At 49.4% G+C, this 15,615-nt stretch overlaps 1 protein-coding gene across 8 annotated transcripts in view; it reads right to left on the reverse strand.

Moving 5' to 3' along the window:
* ngef (neuronal guanine nucleotide exchange factor) overlaps nt 1-15,615 on the reverse strand; it is a 122,083-nt gene that overhangs the window by 75,386 nt on the left and 31,082 nt on the right. The window contains exon 1 of one of the 8 annotated variants that reach the window (XM_038816474.1): nt 9,337-9,363. The exons of 4 other annotated variants lie outside the window; for them this stretch is intronic. Coding sequence is in view for 1 of the 4 variants with exons in the window: in XM_038816471.1 (XP_038672399.1) it covers nt 9,072-9,102 (31 nt within the window). In the remaining 3 variants the exon portion in view is untranslated. Of the gene's footprint in view, nt 1-9,071; nt 9,166-9,211; nt 9,364-15,615 lie in introns of those variants that run through there. 3 more of the 8 variants (XM_038816472.1, XM_038816476.1, XM_038816471.1) reach the window with 3 other exon arrangements.

A 15,615-nucleotide genomic window follows, 5' to 3' on the forward strand; every position in this document is an offset into this window, starting at 1 on the left:
GATAAATTGCCCTTAGTTTCCAAAAAGGTTAGGTGGGGTTACGGGGATAGGGTGGAGGCTTGGCTTATGTAGGGTGCTCTTTTCAAGGGCTGGTACAGACTCGAAAGACCAAATGGCCTCCTTCTGCAGTGTAAATTCTATTCTATTCTATGTCCCAGTCTCAGATGGGCATTGCCAAGGCCCTCCAGTGCATACCCCGGTCGCTGGGGAGCTATCCCAGTCAGAGGTGGGCATTGCCGGGGTGCTCTAACAGCATGTCCCAGTCACTGAGGAGCATCGCGATGGTATCAACACCATGGTGCAGACATTGGGGAGCGCCAGGTCTGACAAAGCCACATGACGGAGGGCCAACCGGGTCTCGGTCCAGCTGTCGCTCTGGCCGAGGTGACCCCCAGGGGCCTAAGGGCACTGACCAGAAGGAAGGGACACTGGATGACAACTCTATGGTGTGGCATCGGCGGCCAGCAGCACACCCCAGACCCACATCCCTGGGTCTTGGATTCAACACCCAGAACATGGTGGCATGGGGGGCATGTGTGGCTGGCAAGTGGGCCGGAGCCCTCCAGCCCTAGGGTCTCCAGAGGACACCCGCCAAGGGGATGCACTAGGCAGCAGGCTGCGTCCGCCTCTGATGTGCATCCTGGAACACACCTAGCCGCAGCAATAGAGCACGGAAGGGTAACCAGGTAGAGGGAAGGAGGGTGTGGGGTGGGTGTGGGTAGGGGGTAAGGGTGGGAGGGTACGATGGGGGAGATGGTGTGAAGGGAGGTGGTTGGGAGGGATGGGGAAATGGAGAGGCACCATCAGGGGCTAGGAGCAGTTGGGGATAATATGTGCAGCATTAGAAAATGTTGCACTTGAGAAATATGACGCCTCTGGCACTTTCCTTCGCAATGTGGGCTAAGCACCAATCTCCAGAAGGCTGTGGAGGCCAAATCACTGAATGTCTTTAAGACAGAGATAGATAGGTTCTTGATTAATAAGGGGATAGGGGTTATGGGGAGAAGGCAGGAGAATGGGGATGAGAATATATCAGCCTTGATTGAATGGCGGAGCAGACTCAATGGGCCGTGTGGCCTAATTCTGCTCCTATGTCTTATGGTTTCATGGATCTCACCCAAAAAGCTGTCAGGAAACACTCCAACAACCGCACCCAAAATGACATTTAGAAACGGTTTGTTTGAATCGCACCTATTGAGGTAGTTTAAAATGTAGCATTTTTTTAAAAACATTTTTACAATAGTTTTAAACAATTTTTAAATACATACAATAATACAGAAAAACAACTGAACAGTAAGAACCCCCCCACCCCCCACTTCCCTTTACAACAATATAACCGCACCACAAAACCCTCCCCCACCCCCCTATTCACCCTCCCCCCAACAATAGCTAACAACGACCAACTCTTTAAAGGACATTATAAACTGCTGTCATCTACAGTAAAACCTTCCACCAACTCTCTCACGGTGAACTTGATCTTCACAAAGTCAAAAACCCCAAGTCACCCTGACAAGCCAAGGCGCTTGATGGTGCAGTCGACCTCCAGCCCAAGAGGATCTGCCTCCTTGCCACAAGCGATGTAAAGACCATGACCTCTGCCATCACTCCCGTCTGGAACTCTGGCACATCCGATACCCCAAAAATCGCCACCAGGGGGCATGGCTCCAACGCAATGCTCAAGATTGCTCTAGTATCAAAAAAGGACCTGCAGAAGCCCACCAGCTTTGAACACGACTAGAACATGTGTACGTGGTACGCCAGCCCCCTTGAACACATATCATGTCTATCATCTACCCCATCGAAAACCGACTCATTCTAGACTTCATGAGGTGTGCTCGAAACACTACTTTCAGCTGAATAAAACTCAGCCTCGTTTGTACATTCTCCCCATGTCTGCTTGGGTTTCACCCCCACAACCCAAAGATGTTCAAGCTAGGTGGATTGGTCACACAAAATTGTCCCTTAATTGGAAAAAAGAGAATTGAGTGCTCTCAATTTATATTAAAGAAATGAAACTGAGCCTCGCAAAGGATGTGGTCGTATTCAGCCTCCTCAGTGCCTCACTCCAAATCTCCTCCTCAAGATGTGTCCTAGCTCCTCTGTCCAATTTGCCTTCACACCCTCAACCGAGCACATCTGCTCCCCCACTATGTGCTGGTATATGCCCGATGCACTGGCCTCCTCAACCCTGAATAGGATACATTTCGCTCGGTAGAAGGATGTTTCACCAGGAATGCTGCAAATTACCTTTTGACCCATCCAAGCACCTGGAGGTACCTGAACCCATCAACATCTATAAGCCCATATTTCTCCTTCAGTTCCCCCAGGCTAGCGAACCAACCCTCTCAAAATAAATCTCCCACCCTCTTCAATCCCATTTCCTTCTACTCCCTAAATTTCACATCTGACCTAGCAGGCTCGAATAACTGGTTTGCACAGACGGAAGCTAGCCTGGAGACAACCTTCAAATTGAAATGTTAACGTAGCTACTGCCACCGGATTAGACAAATGTTTATTCAACACCACTGGCAGCGGAGCTGTTACCAACCTCCCCAGGCTTGCCCCCTTCACAGACTCTGCTTCCACCCTGACCCACTGATCCTCACCACTCTAGCTTGATGCGGAGAGGGCATTTGACCGGGAAGAGTGGGGCTGTCTGTTCGCGAGGCTAGAGATATTTGGGTTTGGACCGTAGCGTGGTTGCGGGTTGTGGCCCCATTTGCCAGTGTTTGCACTAACAAAGTTACCTCAGCATCGGCTGCCCAACAGTAATATTGAACATTTGGCAAGGCCAAGCCCCTTGATTGTCTCTCCCTTTGGAACACCATCCTCCTGATCCTCGGCTCTTTCCTGCTCAAATAAACCCAGTCACAAACCGGCCAATCGCCCTGAAAAATGCCATGGACAGGATCACAGGGGGGGGGCACTGAAATAAAAATAAAAAGCTTGGCAAGACATTCATCTTAACCAATTGCACTCAGCCATCCAGGGATAGTGGGAGACTATCCCATCTTTGCAGGTCGGTCTTAACCTTCCCAACCAGATTTGTGCAGTTCAACCTCTGGAGTTCCCCCCAGTACCTTGATATCTGGACCCCCAAATACCGAAAATGGATTCCTGCTAGCCGGAACGGCACCCCACCAAGGTGGCAACCCCGGTGCCCCAACCATTAGTATTTACCTTATAGCAGAAAAGGCCCCAAAACACTGCAAGATCCCCATAATGTTTCCCATTTATGCCTCCATATCTCTAACGTATAATAGCAAATCATCGGCATTCAGCGAGACCCTCCTCTAACTATTCCTTCCCAAGTTTTCAAAGTCCTCACCACCATGACAAGTTGCACTATTGCTAATGTAAACAACAAAGGGGACATTGGGCATCACTGCCTAGTACCTCTGGATACATGAAAGGACTCAGAGGTCACTTTGTTAGTGCAAACACTGGCAAATGGGGCCACAACCTGCAACCACGCTACAAAGCCGGTCGGTGCAACATCGAGGGCCGAAGGGCCTGTACTGCGCTGTATCGTTCTATGTTCTAAAGCCCAGTCCAAACCCAAATATCTCTAGTCTCGTGAACAGATAGCCCCACTCGACCCGGTTAAATGCCTTCTCCACATCAAGCAAAGTTATGATCTCTGGAACCCAACCCTCTCACGAGGTGAGCACCACGTTCACCAGCCGCCTTACGTTTGCCATCAACCAATCCCGTTTTGTCTTTCCTCATCGCCTCCGGGAGACAAGGCTCCAGTCTTAATGCCAACACCTTAGCTAGAATCTTCGCAGTCACATTTAACAGGATTGGACAATCTGCGAGGTCTTTGTCCTTCGCACCTCTCTCCAAGGAGTCCCTGAACATTCCCAATAATAAAGGGGTCAACTGGTTTACAAATTTTTTATAAATTTAAATCATGAACCCATCGGGCCCCATGCCTTCACTAGCGCTTCCTTGGTCTCTTCCAGCTCCAACAGAGCTTCTAGTTCCTCCCGTAACTCCTCCCCACCTTGGGAAACTCCAATTCCCCAGGAACTCCACCATATCCCTCTCATCCCGAGGCAGTTTGGACCTGTATAGCATTTTGTAGAAGGCCCAAGAGAGCTCATTTACCTTCTCCTGAGCCAAGATCTGCCCCCCCCCCCCCCCCCGTCACATGCCCTAATCTGGACAAACTCCCATTATATCTTGAAATATATAATTTCCCCCCAAATTCCTACCTTCAGCACCTCCCATAGTATCAAGGATGAGACCCCACTATCATTTTTCATAATATAATCCTGAGATCCTTGTACAGAACTCCAGGTCTGCCAACAGACCTACATCTAACCACCACCCCTTCTGATGCCCCCATCCTGTCTCCAGCTCCAGGTACAACCAATGTGGGACACGGTCAGACGTGACCGCCGCTGAGTACTCTGACTTCTTCACATCTGCCAACTGCGCCTGGCTCATGACAAACTAATCAACCCTGGAAAACACATTATGTCCTGAGGAAAAGAACAAAAACTCTAGTGGGATTCTCCGTTCCGGAGATTAAGGGCGCGATTCTCCGCAAATGCAGCGAGTCGTAAAGGCTGCCGTGAAACTGGGCGTGTTTCACGGCAGCCTCCGCTCCCCCTCCCGGGACCCGATTCTCCCCCCCGGGCAAGGCTAGCAGCGGGGCCCCGTGAAGCACGGCATCACGGCCTTAGTGACCGTCGCTAAATCTGCACGCCAAGCGTCACGACGGCTGACGCGCACAATGACGTCAGCCGCGCATGCACGGGTTGGACGGCTCCAACCCGGGCATGCGCGGATGACGTCATCATGCAGACGCATCAAACCCACGCATGCGCGGGCCGTCATGCCCCTCAGCCGCCCCGCGGACCGACCCGTCATGGGCAGCAGAGAATCGCGCCATAAGTGTTGACGCCGGGGCAGGATTTGTGGAGTTCCACGACAGCAAAGCTGGCACCACACCTGGACCGTTTCAGTGACTGTTGAGGGGCTAGCACAGACGCCATGTGGAACACAATCGATTCCAATGAGAAAAGGTCCCGGATTCACCGGATCCGCGATTGACACTCAGGAAGCTGACAAGCTACAGTCACATACACACATACTGCACTCCCCACACATACCATCCCAGCCAACAAGATAGAAGCGAGAACCGCGGCACCCTGTTTCACAAACGCCGAGCTGGAGACCCTCCTGGATGTGGTGGAGGAGAGGCCGGCCACCCTGTTCCCATTTGAACCAGCCTGCAGTGCCATAAAAAACCTGCACAACCTCCTCAGGGCGGCCAGAGTGAGTAGGCAACACTGAGCTCCGAGCATTAACCACGTCCCACACATCCGTAACCCTCTCCCCCCCCCCCCCCCCCTCCCCTGGAGGGCATTCGATCCCCAACCTGCACCACATGCCGGCACCCATACCAGCCGCCATGGCTGGGTGTCCTGGCCATTGAGGCCACCAGCTACCTACCCCCTGGGCTGCATGCATCAGACTGTCTAACACTGTCCCCTCAGGGGAAGGCTGTTCATAACCGCCAGGAACAGGAGAAAACTGGAGTGGGACCGCCGGATGTTGCCTCACACCATGGCAGAGCAGCGGACTCTGGATGTGGTCGGCGGCCCTAAAGAAAGAGAGGTCACTGGGTGGAGATCGGCCGTGGGCGAGGAAGTGAGATCCCGCTGAGTTGCAGTTCCCCATGCCATGTGTGTCAACCCCTCCCCAACCAACACCACCTCCCCACACCACCCTCATCCTCACCCCCACCTCACCCCCTCACCACGCTCACTCCCAGCCTCACCCTCATCCTCACCCCCACCCTCACCTCCACTACCCCACTCCCCCCGGCCCGCGGTCTAATCATGCGTCTTGTCTTGTGTCTTGCATGACCTGCTGGTGATGGGGCGAGCCCATCTGGTATCCCCTGGCACCAGCCAGTGCCTCATCCATAGCCCCCCGTATGCCAAGCAGCGATGAGGAGAGCAGCACGGAAGGCAGTCCTGGACAAGAGGCCCAAGACACACCGGAGCTTGAGTCCAGAGATGACACTGATTTCCTCTCACAGCTATTTCCAACATCCTCCACCATCCCAGAGACACTCAGCTTAGTTCGGCACTTTAGTGAAGAGGCTCCTGAAACGCTCCTGCACACCACACAGCTGATCCGGTACATCAGGTTGAGGTACAAAAAACAAAGAACACAGAACAATACAGCACAGGAACAGGCCCTTCGGCCCTCCAAGCCTCTTCCAACCATGGTACCTGCCTAAACTAAAACCGTCTGCACTTATGGAGTCCGTATCCTTCCATTCCCACCTTATTCAGATATTTGTCGAGATGTCTCTTAAATGTCGCTATCGTACCTGCTCCCACCACCCCCCCAGGCAGGGCGTTCCATATATTTACCACCCTCTGTGTAAAATATTTGCCTGGCACATCTGTTCTAAACTTTTCCCCATGATCTTTAAACCTATGTCCCCGCGTACTTGACTCGCCTACCCTAGGAAAGAGCATCAGTCCATGCCATTCCTAATGTTGTAGACAGGGTAGGAACACCCGAGGGGGGGACGGTCGGAGGACGGGCCGACCCCTGGAACTAGCTGCTGTCCAGACGGATTTCGGGCTTCTGGAATGGACAGTCCCATTGATTGTGGAGATGCAGTCACAGAGCCAGGGACTATATGAGGGGTTGTCGGCGAGCATCCAGTACCTGCCGGTGCAGTTAGAGGAGTACAACTGCCTGCAGGAGCAGGAGATGGTGCCGACCATGCGTGCCACCCAGGCCAAAATCACATAGATGGCATCTGCAGTGGAGGCATTGGCGGCGAGCTTTGCGGCTAGGATCAGCATGTCTAAGGCCTGGGGCATTCTGTGCAGGTGCTGGCTGAGGCCCAGGACAGGGTTACTGCCTCTCAGGCAGTCATGTGTCAGAGCCACCTAGAAATTGCAGCGGTGCATCTGTGCATGGCCCAGTCACAGCAGGCCATGGCTGAGAGCATCGGTGGCATTGCCCCTGCTCTGGCTGGCGTGGTGCAGCCACAGTGTGAGGTGGCACGGTCCCTGAGGAAGATGGCTCAGTCATTGGCTGATGTGACACAGACCCAGAAGGTGTTGGCACAGTTAATGGGTGATGTGGCGCAGTTCGAGGCGGAGATGTCCACTCCCTGTGCTCCATGGCTGTGGGCATGCAGAGCTTAGTTGAGACCAGAGCGGGCCTCCAGGACTGGCAGCGCCAGGTGGCGGAGGAGTCTCAGGGGTAGCTCCGCTTGCACCCACGTCCCACGTAGTATCCCGGGAGCCATCGGGCACTGTGAGGCAGGAGAAGGAGGTGATGGGGCCTGTGCCGGTGACTCCTACAGGGGAGGTGCCAAAACACAGCAGCACCTTGGACTCCTCCCTCATGTTCCTGGCGCACTTTGTGGGTTGCGGGGAACATTGTGGATGGGCATCAGAGCACATCGCAGAGCAGTTGTTATCATCCTCCATCCCATGGACCAGACCCGGTGCTACTGCCAACCCAGCACCCTGTAATGTGGCAGGTACATTGGGGGTCGATGAGTTGTCCGTGCCCCTAGCCAGTTTTCACCCCCCCCCCCCCCCCCCCCCCCCCCCCCCCCCACCCCTTCCCCCTCCCAGTCAATGAACCTGGAGGCGATCAGAGTACCCCGTGCACGTTGGCCCTGGCACACATGTCATGCGGCCTCCCATGCTTGCCCATCCTCCCCGACCCCCACATCCTCCTCGTTGGACGAGGACTGGTGTTTATCCTCCCCCTCCAGTACTTCGCCCCTCTGCTGCGCGATGTTGTGGAGGATGCAGGAGGCCTCCACGATGCTTGTGACTCTCTCAGTGTCATATTGGAGCCCCTCCCCCCAGAGCAGTCCAGGTCCCTGAACCATATCTTCAGGAGGCCGAAGCAACGCTCAATCACACTCCTGGTCGCTGTATGGGCACCAGTCTGTGGCCTGCAAATAGGCATCACCAGTCACGACTGCAGTGGATAACCCCTGTCGCCCGGGAGCCAATCCCCCAGCTGAGGGGGTGGTGTCTCAAACATGTCAGGAATCGTCGAGTGTGCCAGGATGAAGGCTTCGTGCACACTGTCCGGGGATCGGGCGCGGACTTGCATGATGCGCATCTGATGGTCACATATCTGCTGTATGTTCATCGAGTGGTTTCTGTAGAGCGACCTGTCATCTGCAGGTGCTCGTAGGGGGATATGCAACTCATCAATCAGCCCTAGACCAGGGGCATCCCGTCGATGGTGGCGAACACCGCTGCCCGGGCTTCCTGGTGGGCTCAGTCCACATTGAAATGAATATATTGTGGCAACTGGGCATATAAGGCTTCTGTGACGGCCTTGTGCACTGAGCTCTGTGAGACACTGCATCGTATAGTGACATGAACCAGTACTAACTTCAGACACTATCCACTTTATATAAAGATCTGTACCAGTTATAACCTTAGACATTGTACGTTATATAAAGACTTTTTTTTACCAGTGCTAACATCAGGCACTGTACACAATATAAATACATGTACCAGTACTGACATCAGACACTGCACATAATAGAAAGATATTTATCAGTGCTAACCTCAGACATTGTATACTTTATAAATACCTGCACCAGTGCTAATGTCAGACATTGTACACTATACAAAGACATGCTAACGTCAGATTCTATACACTATATAAATACATGTGCCAGTGCTAACCTCAGACACTGTACTCTATATAAATACAATTTCCAGTGCTAATGTCAGGCTCTGTACACTATATAAATACATGTACCAGTGCTGACGCAGACACTGAACATTATATAAAGACAATTACCAGTGCTAACCTCATAGTACATTACATAAAAACATGCATGCATCAGTGCTAACTTCAAACACTGCATTATATAAATAATCCTGTAATATATTATCAAGCGCATTCATCTGATAATAATGCAGGAATTCTTAAATTATTTATGAAGGTCACCTTAAAGGTAGATTGCACTGTAAATATATCCAAAATCCTCATAAACATGATAAAACTCTAATTTGGTAAACAAGGAATGAAACCTTCATTGGTATCACCTAGCATTCTGTAGCATTTACATTCCAACATTAGTGTCCCTCAGGTTTCTTAGCGTCACAGTATAATCCCATTTCAGAAGCTCAGCAAATTCTGCTGCAGCTTTCTACTTAGCTACATCCAAACAGTTCTGTTCTGATACCATTTCGTCATTTCCTCAGGCTGGATTCTACTTCATATTCTGGCCCTCTTTACTTCATGCTGCTGTTCAATATCGTGTGCACATCTCCATTCTACTGAAGCTTTTAAATTTGCCTCCATACTCACAATTCTGTAGTAGTGCGGCCTCATGATTTCAATGATTTCAACTTCCTAGTGTGGCTTCTAGTGACCTTCCTTTCGTATTCCTTCCTGTTTAGTTTCTATGCACTTCCAAAGCTCTTCTCTCAGGTCTGTGTCAAATAAGGAAAACGCTGGAAGTCCTTGACAGGTTGATCTTGCTTTTTGTTCTCCATGAGCTAGGTCAGTGTCGGTACAAAACATGCTTCTTTTTTCCGTTTCTGACCTTTTACAGTGGACTTTCCCAGACTTTTTGTCTCTTGTCCACCTTTTTAGAAAATTGCTCATGTTCTTCAAGGCACTCGAATAGATTAGATTTCCCAATTTTTCCATGTTTTGGAGACAGCTCTGAGTCTTTCAATTTGAATACATTTATTAAGTCTTTTGTTTAATTAACAAAAATTGATCTTAATTAGATTGAAGATAATATTGATTTTTGCGTTTGCAATTGGCAGACTGCTAACCTCTGTCTTCCCAGACATAACTTTTGCATTTGAATTTTCTGTCTCAATCTAATTTATATCTAGAATATAGGATTTAGGAGCTTTCAGCCCTTCAAATCATTCAATGAGATCATGGCTGATCTGGTTGTGTCATGTCTGCTTTCCTGACAGCTGCAGTAAAACATCCCAACTTTTATATTCCATTCCCCTTACAATAAATGCCATCATTCCATTTGCCTTCCTCGGTAAGGTAAAGTCGCCATAGTCCCAGATTATCATAGGCTGCTTTCTCCTTTGAGGGGGAAAGCTTATTGGTGGTTTAACCTGGGGATCATCACAAGTCTCCCTAATATTTGAGAAGGCGCCCCGCCTTATTCATGAATAACCTTGGCCTGTATGAGAATTGAAGCCGTACTGTTGGCCTCGCTCTGCATCACGAACCAGCTGTCCAGCCAACTGAGCTAAACCGGCCCTGGTGTGCTGGCCCTACTGTTGCCAGGTCTAGGTCGGCATGTAGCCATCTAAGATGGCCACCTGCAAACGACCATGCGAATTATGGCCAACCCAGGTCTCAGACAGATACACAGCCTATGTGTATCGAAAACACAGGTACCAGACCTGATCGAAACCCCCGCTCATTTGCATTTTAATGGCCCATTTTCCCAGGACAATAGAACTCCAATCAAGCAACCGGTACAGCCACACATTGATCGGCGCCACTCCCCTTACTCAGAAAGCACAACTGCCAAGGTCAATGACCGCTAAGGACCCGCCCAGTTACCAAGGCATCTGCCCCTTTATTGGCCAAAATCGAAGACAGTGATCAGAACCCTGTCAAACTATTGGGTCCAAGGTTAAGGAACGCCCCAAAGAGCACGAAATCCCAGAGGGATAAAAGAGAGCACAGCCATGTGTTCTGTCTCTTTTAGATCTGGCCTGTGCCAACCCAATTGCAGCAGGAACAGCCAGCTAAGTTCAAGACCAATGATCGCAACCTGACGGATGAGCCAAGCAGAGATAGAGCCACTTTCTTTGAACCAGCTAAGTGAAATCCAGATAAAAGCCTTTATCCATTTGCACAGTGCCGGTCGCCCTGAAGTTAAGTATAGGTTATTGTATCTTAAAGGTGTAGTTTAACTCGTAGTAGATATTGTGTTTGCATGTTGAGATAACTCTTGTGTATGTAAATTAACCACCTTTTGAACTAACTAACTGGTTGTGTGGTCATTTGATCGATATAAGGGAAAGGCTTGTGGTCCACTCAGATAACTAGAAATACCCACACTATTGGCGACGCTGTTGGGACCAAAACAGAGCAACAGGCATCCACATGTAGCACATGGGCCGGAACCACCTTCAGCCAAATCCGGGGATGATGCACGTCTCGGCATCTGGCTTTTCGCCCAGAAGCTGGAGTCGCAGCTGTGTTCGGTCCAGCCGTGGGAATACCACGTGAGGGGTGACACGCCAACACGTTCACCTCCATCCCTTGTAACTCCTGGACGCCACGTTCTGTGCTTTCTTGTGATAGGGAGATCTGCAGCACCTGCTGACATATTAGGGAGACTTCGCCCAAAAGCTTTTTCTAAGTTTCCATATTATTGATACTGCAGACAAATCGATCACGGAGCATATCGGGCAGAACAGGCCAAAACACTCACAAAACTGACAAAGCTATCTTCCATAGCCAAGACACAAACTCGGTGATGGAGTCACCGGTGAACCTCTCTGCCGTATTAAACCAATAACTATGGAACGATTATCCATTATGGGGTTGAGTTAAAGCGTTGTGCCATAAGGGTCATGAGCTGGTCAATTGTTTGCGTGTCGGGCATTGCCGGGTACATGAGACTCCGGATCACCCCAAGCATATGTCGTTCACAGACTGTCAACAATATGACGATCTGGTGCCTGTTCTCCCTGATATTGTTCGTCCGGAAGAAATAACGCATTCGTTCAGTGTATTGGTTCCCGTCTTCAACTGCATCAAATGCATCTAACCGCCCAAACAGAGGCATGGCGAATCAAATAAATCGAAACCTGGGTCAGAAAATTGGGGAGGTGGCTCAGCTGAGTAGGTGTCGATAAAAAGCCAGTTTACTCCTCGTCATCAGTTTAAGGACACGGGGAGTCCACACTGAGTAAAAATAAAAATGAAATTTTTATTACAAATGATATATATACACTTCCCGGTAGACCCCTACCAGGTTCCTTCTGGTCAGCCTTATTGGCCGAGCTTACATACACTGGGTAATTGAGATACCCTGTCCCTAATTGGTGAGCTCGTACTCTGCAAGGGGCACAGGGAAAACAAGCATTGCCACCCCATAGGTCCCGTGTGGGGTATTACATGACTAATATTTGAAAAATACTGTAAAGCTACTCAGATTCAATCACACGCTGATCCTTTCTGTATTTGCTCACTCGTGAGCCAATCAGCAACAAATCAGAGAAACCAGTCTGTGACTGGACAAGCAGCAAAGAGTAATGGGTGAAAGTAACTTTCAGGCCCTCAGGGGTGACATGGTGGTGCAGTGGTTAGCACTGCTGCCTCACAATGTCGAGGAACTGGTTTGATCTCGGCACCGGGTCACTTTCCGTGTGGAGTTTGCACATTCTCCCTGTGTCTGCGTGGGTCTCACCCCCCAACAAAGATGTGCAGGGTAGGTGGATTGGCCATGCTAAATTGTCCCTTAATTGGAAACAAAAAATTCAAAAACTGCCAGGCTCGGAGTGTGAGGTAGTTGGAATAGCAGCGTGAGGCCCATGTCAGGTAGCCGGAGTGGCAGAGACCTGGCAAGATCGTCAGAGCACCGGGGCCCAGGCAAGGCAGCCAGAATGGTGGGGTTTTGGTGATGCAGCCGGAATGATGGGGCCCAGATGAGGCAACCATCATGGTGGGGCCCAGGCGAAGCAGCCGAAATGTTGGGGTCCAGGTTATGATGATAGGTAGATTATCATCTGTATATAATGTGAGAAGTCTATCATCCCTGTAAATTCTATGATCTGCATGTGTATTATAAGTTATATGTTTTATTGTTGTAGTTCCACCATCCGACCAGCAGGTGGGGAGAGTACGGAGTCCCAGGACCCTGGATGCGCCATTGGCTTCATCAGAAGGTGTTTGTCAGGAGTCAATGGCAGTCACAGATTAGGGTAGCTCTGTGGTATCTTAATGTAAGCTAGTGATAGATGTTTATTTCCAACTGTATTCATTTTAGACATTTGTTAATGTAGTGTTAGTAATGAATAGCTTTGTTTATAAAACAAAGTCTAATGTTCTTTGTTCACGTAAGCCAAATCAAAGAACATTACACAGGTGAGACAGCCAGCATGGTGGGGCCCAGACGAGACAGCCAGAACGGTGGGGCTCAGACAATGCAGCCGGCATGGTGGAACCCAGGTGAGGCAGCCGGCATGGTGGAACCCAGGTGAGGCAGCCGGCATGGTGGAACCCAGGTGAGGCAGCCGGCATGGTGGAACCCAGGTGAGGCAGCCGGCATGGTGGAACCCAGGTGAGGCAGCCGGCATGGTGGAATCTAGGCGAGGCAGTCAGCATGGTGGGGCACAGATGAGGGAGCAAGAATAGTGGGGCCCAGATGAAGCAGCCAGAAAGGTGAAGCCCAAGCGAGGCAGCCAGGATGGTGGAGACCATGCACGGCAGTTGGTAAGGTGGAACCTAGACGAGGCAACTGGAAAGGCCTAAAGGGTTTTTCCTCGTATCGTCTCAGGTTCTTTTGTTAATCACCTTAGAGATTTTGCCCTTCTGCCGATGGGGACAGTTTCTGCATATTTACTCTAACCAAAGCCCTCATGATCTTATACACTCATAACAAATCTCCTCTCAACTTTCTCCAAGTAGAACAGCTCCGGCTTCACCAGTCTTTCCACATAACTGAAGTCCCTCAGCCTCGGGACCAATCCTTTCTGCACCCTTTCTAAAACCTTCACATCCTTCCCATTGAGGCTGAACCATTGTTTTATGAAGGTTCATAACTTATTTGCTTTTGTACTTTGTACCCCTGCATATAAAACGTAGGATTCAATATAATTTATTAACTACTTTCTCAATCTTTCCCGCCACCTTCAATTATTTATGCGCATATACACCCAGATACATCTGTTCCTGCATTTTCTTTTGAATTCTACCCTTTATTTTATGTCGCCTCATCTCGCTTTTCTGACCAAAATGTATAATGTCCAATTTCTCTATGTTAAAACTTGTTCTGCAATAATGGAGGGTGACTCACCAGTGGCAAGGGTTGGTACAGTGATTAGCCAGGGACCCAGGTTCATTCTGGTCTTGGGTGGAGTTTGCACTCTGTGTGGAGTTTGCACTTTCTCCCTGTGTCTGCGTGGGTTTCCTCCGGGTGCTCGATTTTCCTTCCCACTCCAGGATGGTGGATTGGCCACTTAGCCTCCAGGGATGTGGGTCACAGTGTTACAGAGATACGGCGAGGAGTGGGGTAGGGTGCTCTTTCAGATGGCCAGTGCGGGCTCAAAGGGCTGAATGGCCTCCTCCTGCACTGTAGGGATTCTATGTTCTTCGCACAGTGGTGCAGCAGTTATCACTGCTGCCTAGGTCCCAGGTTCAATCCCGGCCCTGGGTCACTGTCCGTGTGGAGTTTGCACATTCTCCCTGTGTTTGCGTGGGTTTCACCCTCACAACCCAAAGATGTGCAGGTTAGGTGGATTGGCCCCTGAATTGGAAAAATGAATTGGGTACTCTAATTTTAACAAACTCTAGGGATTCTATGTTCTAAGTTCTACATTAAATGTCATCTACCCTGTACATCCAGGTCTAGGTTAAACATATAAATCAAGAAAAGCATTGTTCCCGCTAGTCAGAAGTAAGTAAAGATTTCTATAATTCATGTTTTTAATAAGATTGAATTAAATAATTAGCTTTTGTATCACAAAATTCTAGCTATGCTAAAGACTAATGTTTCAAATTATCACAAGCTACGAAATAAAATGCCTACTGGCACTACTACTTTTCACTTTAAAAGGTAGTTTTACTGATGTTTGGAGACTAAAACGTTGGACGGGATTTTCCTCGTCCTCTGCAGCTTGTTCTTCAGTGGTGGAGGGTGGCTCGCCAGTGGCCGGCAGCGGAACCTTCTGGTCCCGCCGTTGCCAATGGTGTTTCCTGTAGAACATATACCTCGCTGTTGCAAAGGACCCTACAGGCGTCTAATGGTGTGCCACCTCCACAGGGAGAAAACCTGCCACAGAGGGGGCTGGAAAAAAACTGGCCTCATTCTCTTTTCCTATTTACTACTTGTAGAAACTCTTACTCTCTGTTTTTATATTAGTAGCTAACTTTCTCTCAACCTTATCCTTCTTCCTTTTATCTTTAGTGATTCAGATTGCTGGTTCTTAAAATCTGACCCACCTTCTGATCTATCACAGCTATGTGCACCTATATAGGTGTCTGATAAAGACTGCCTTTTGTAGGAATAATATAGTAATATAGAGTCCCTATAGTTTATAGAAAGTTACAAACATCCCAATGCTCAGTGCTTTTGCCATGTCTGGACGTCAGGTAATGCAATAGATTGCATCTCCTTCTGAAACTCACTGTTAAGGTTTATATGTTAATAGTGGGCACTTAAGCAAAATAGGAATTGTGTCTGTGTGGAACTGCATCTCAGCAAGGAACAAATGTATTAAATTGAGGCGCAAATTAGTGGTGAGAGAAGATGAAGGAAGGAGGGAAAATAATCTGCAGATTTAATCCCACCAAACATTCCTTTTATTTGTGGAGACAATGTCTACTTTTGAAACATTGTCAAATGTTTGCTGTAGAAACACATTTCCTATT

This window comes from Scyliorhinus canicula, chromosome 13 (assembly GCF_902713615.1).
Source record: "Scyliorhinus canicula chromosome 13, sScyCan1.1, whole genome shotgun sequence".
Classification (NCBI taxonomy): Eukaryota; Metazoa; Chordata; class Chondrichthyes; order Carcharhiniformes; family Scyliorhinidae; genus Scyliorhinus; species Scyliorhinus canicula.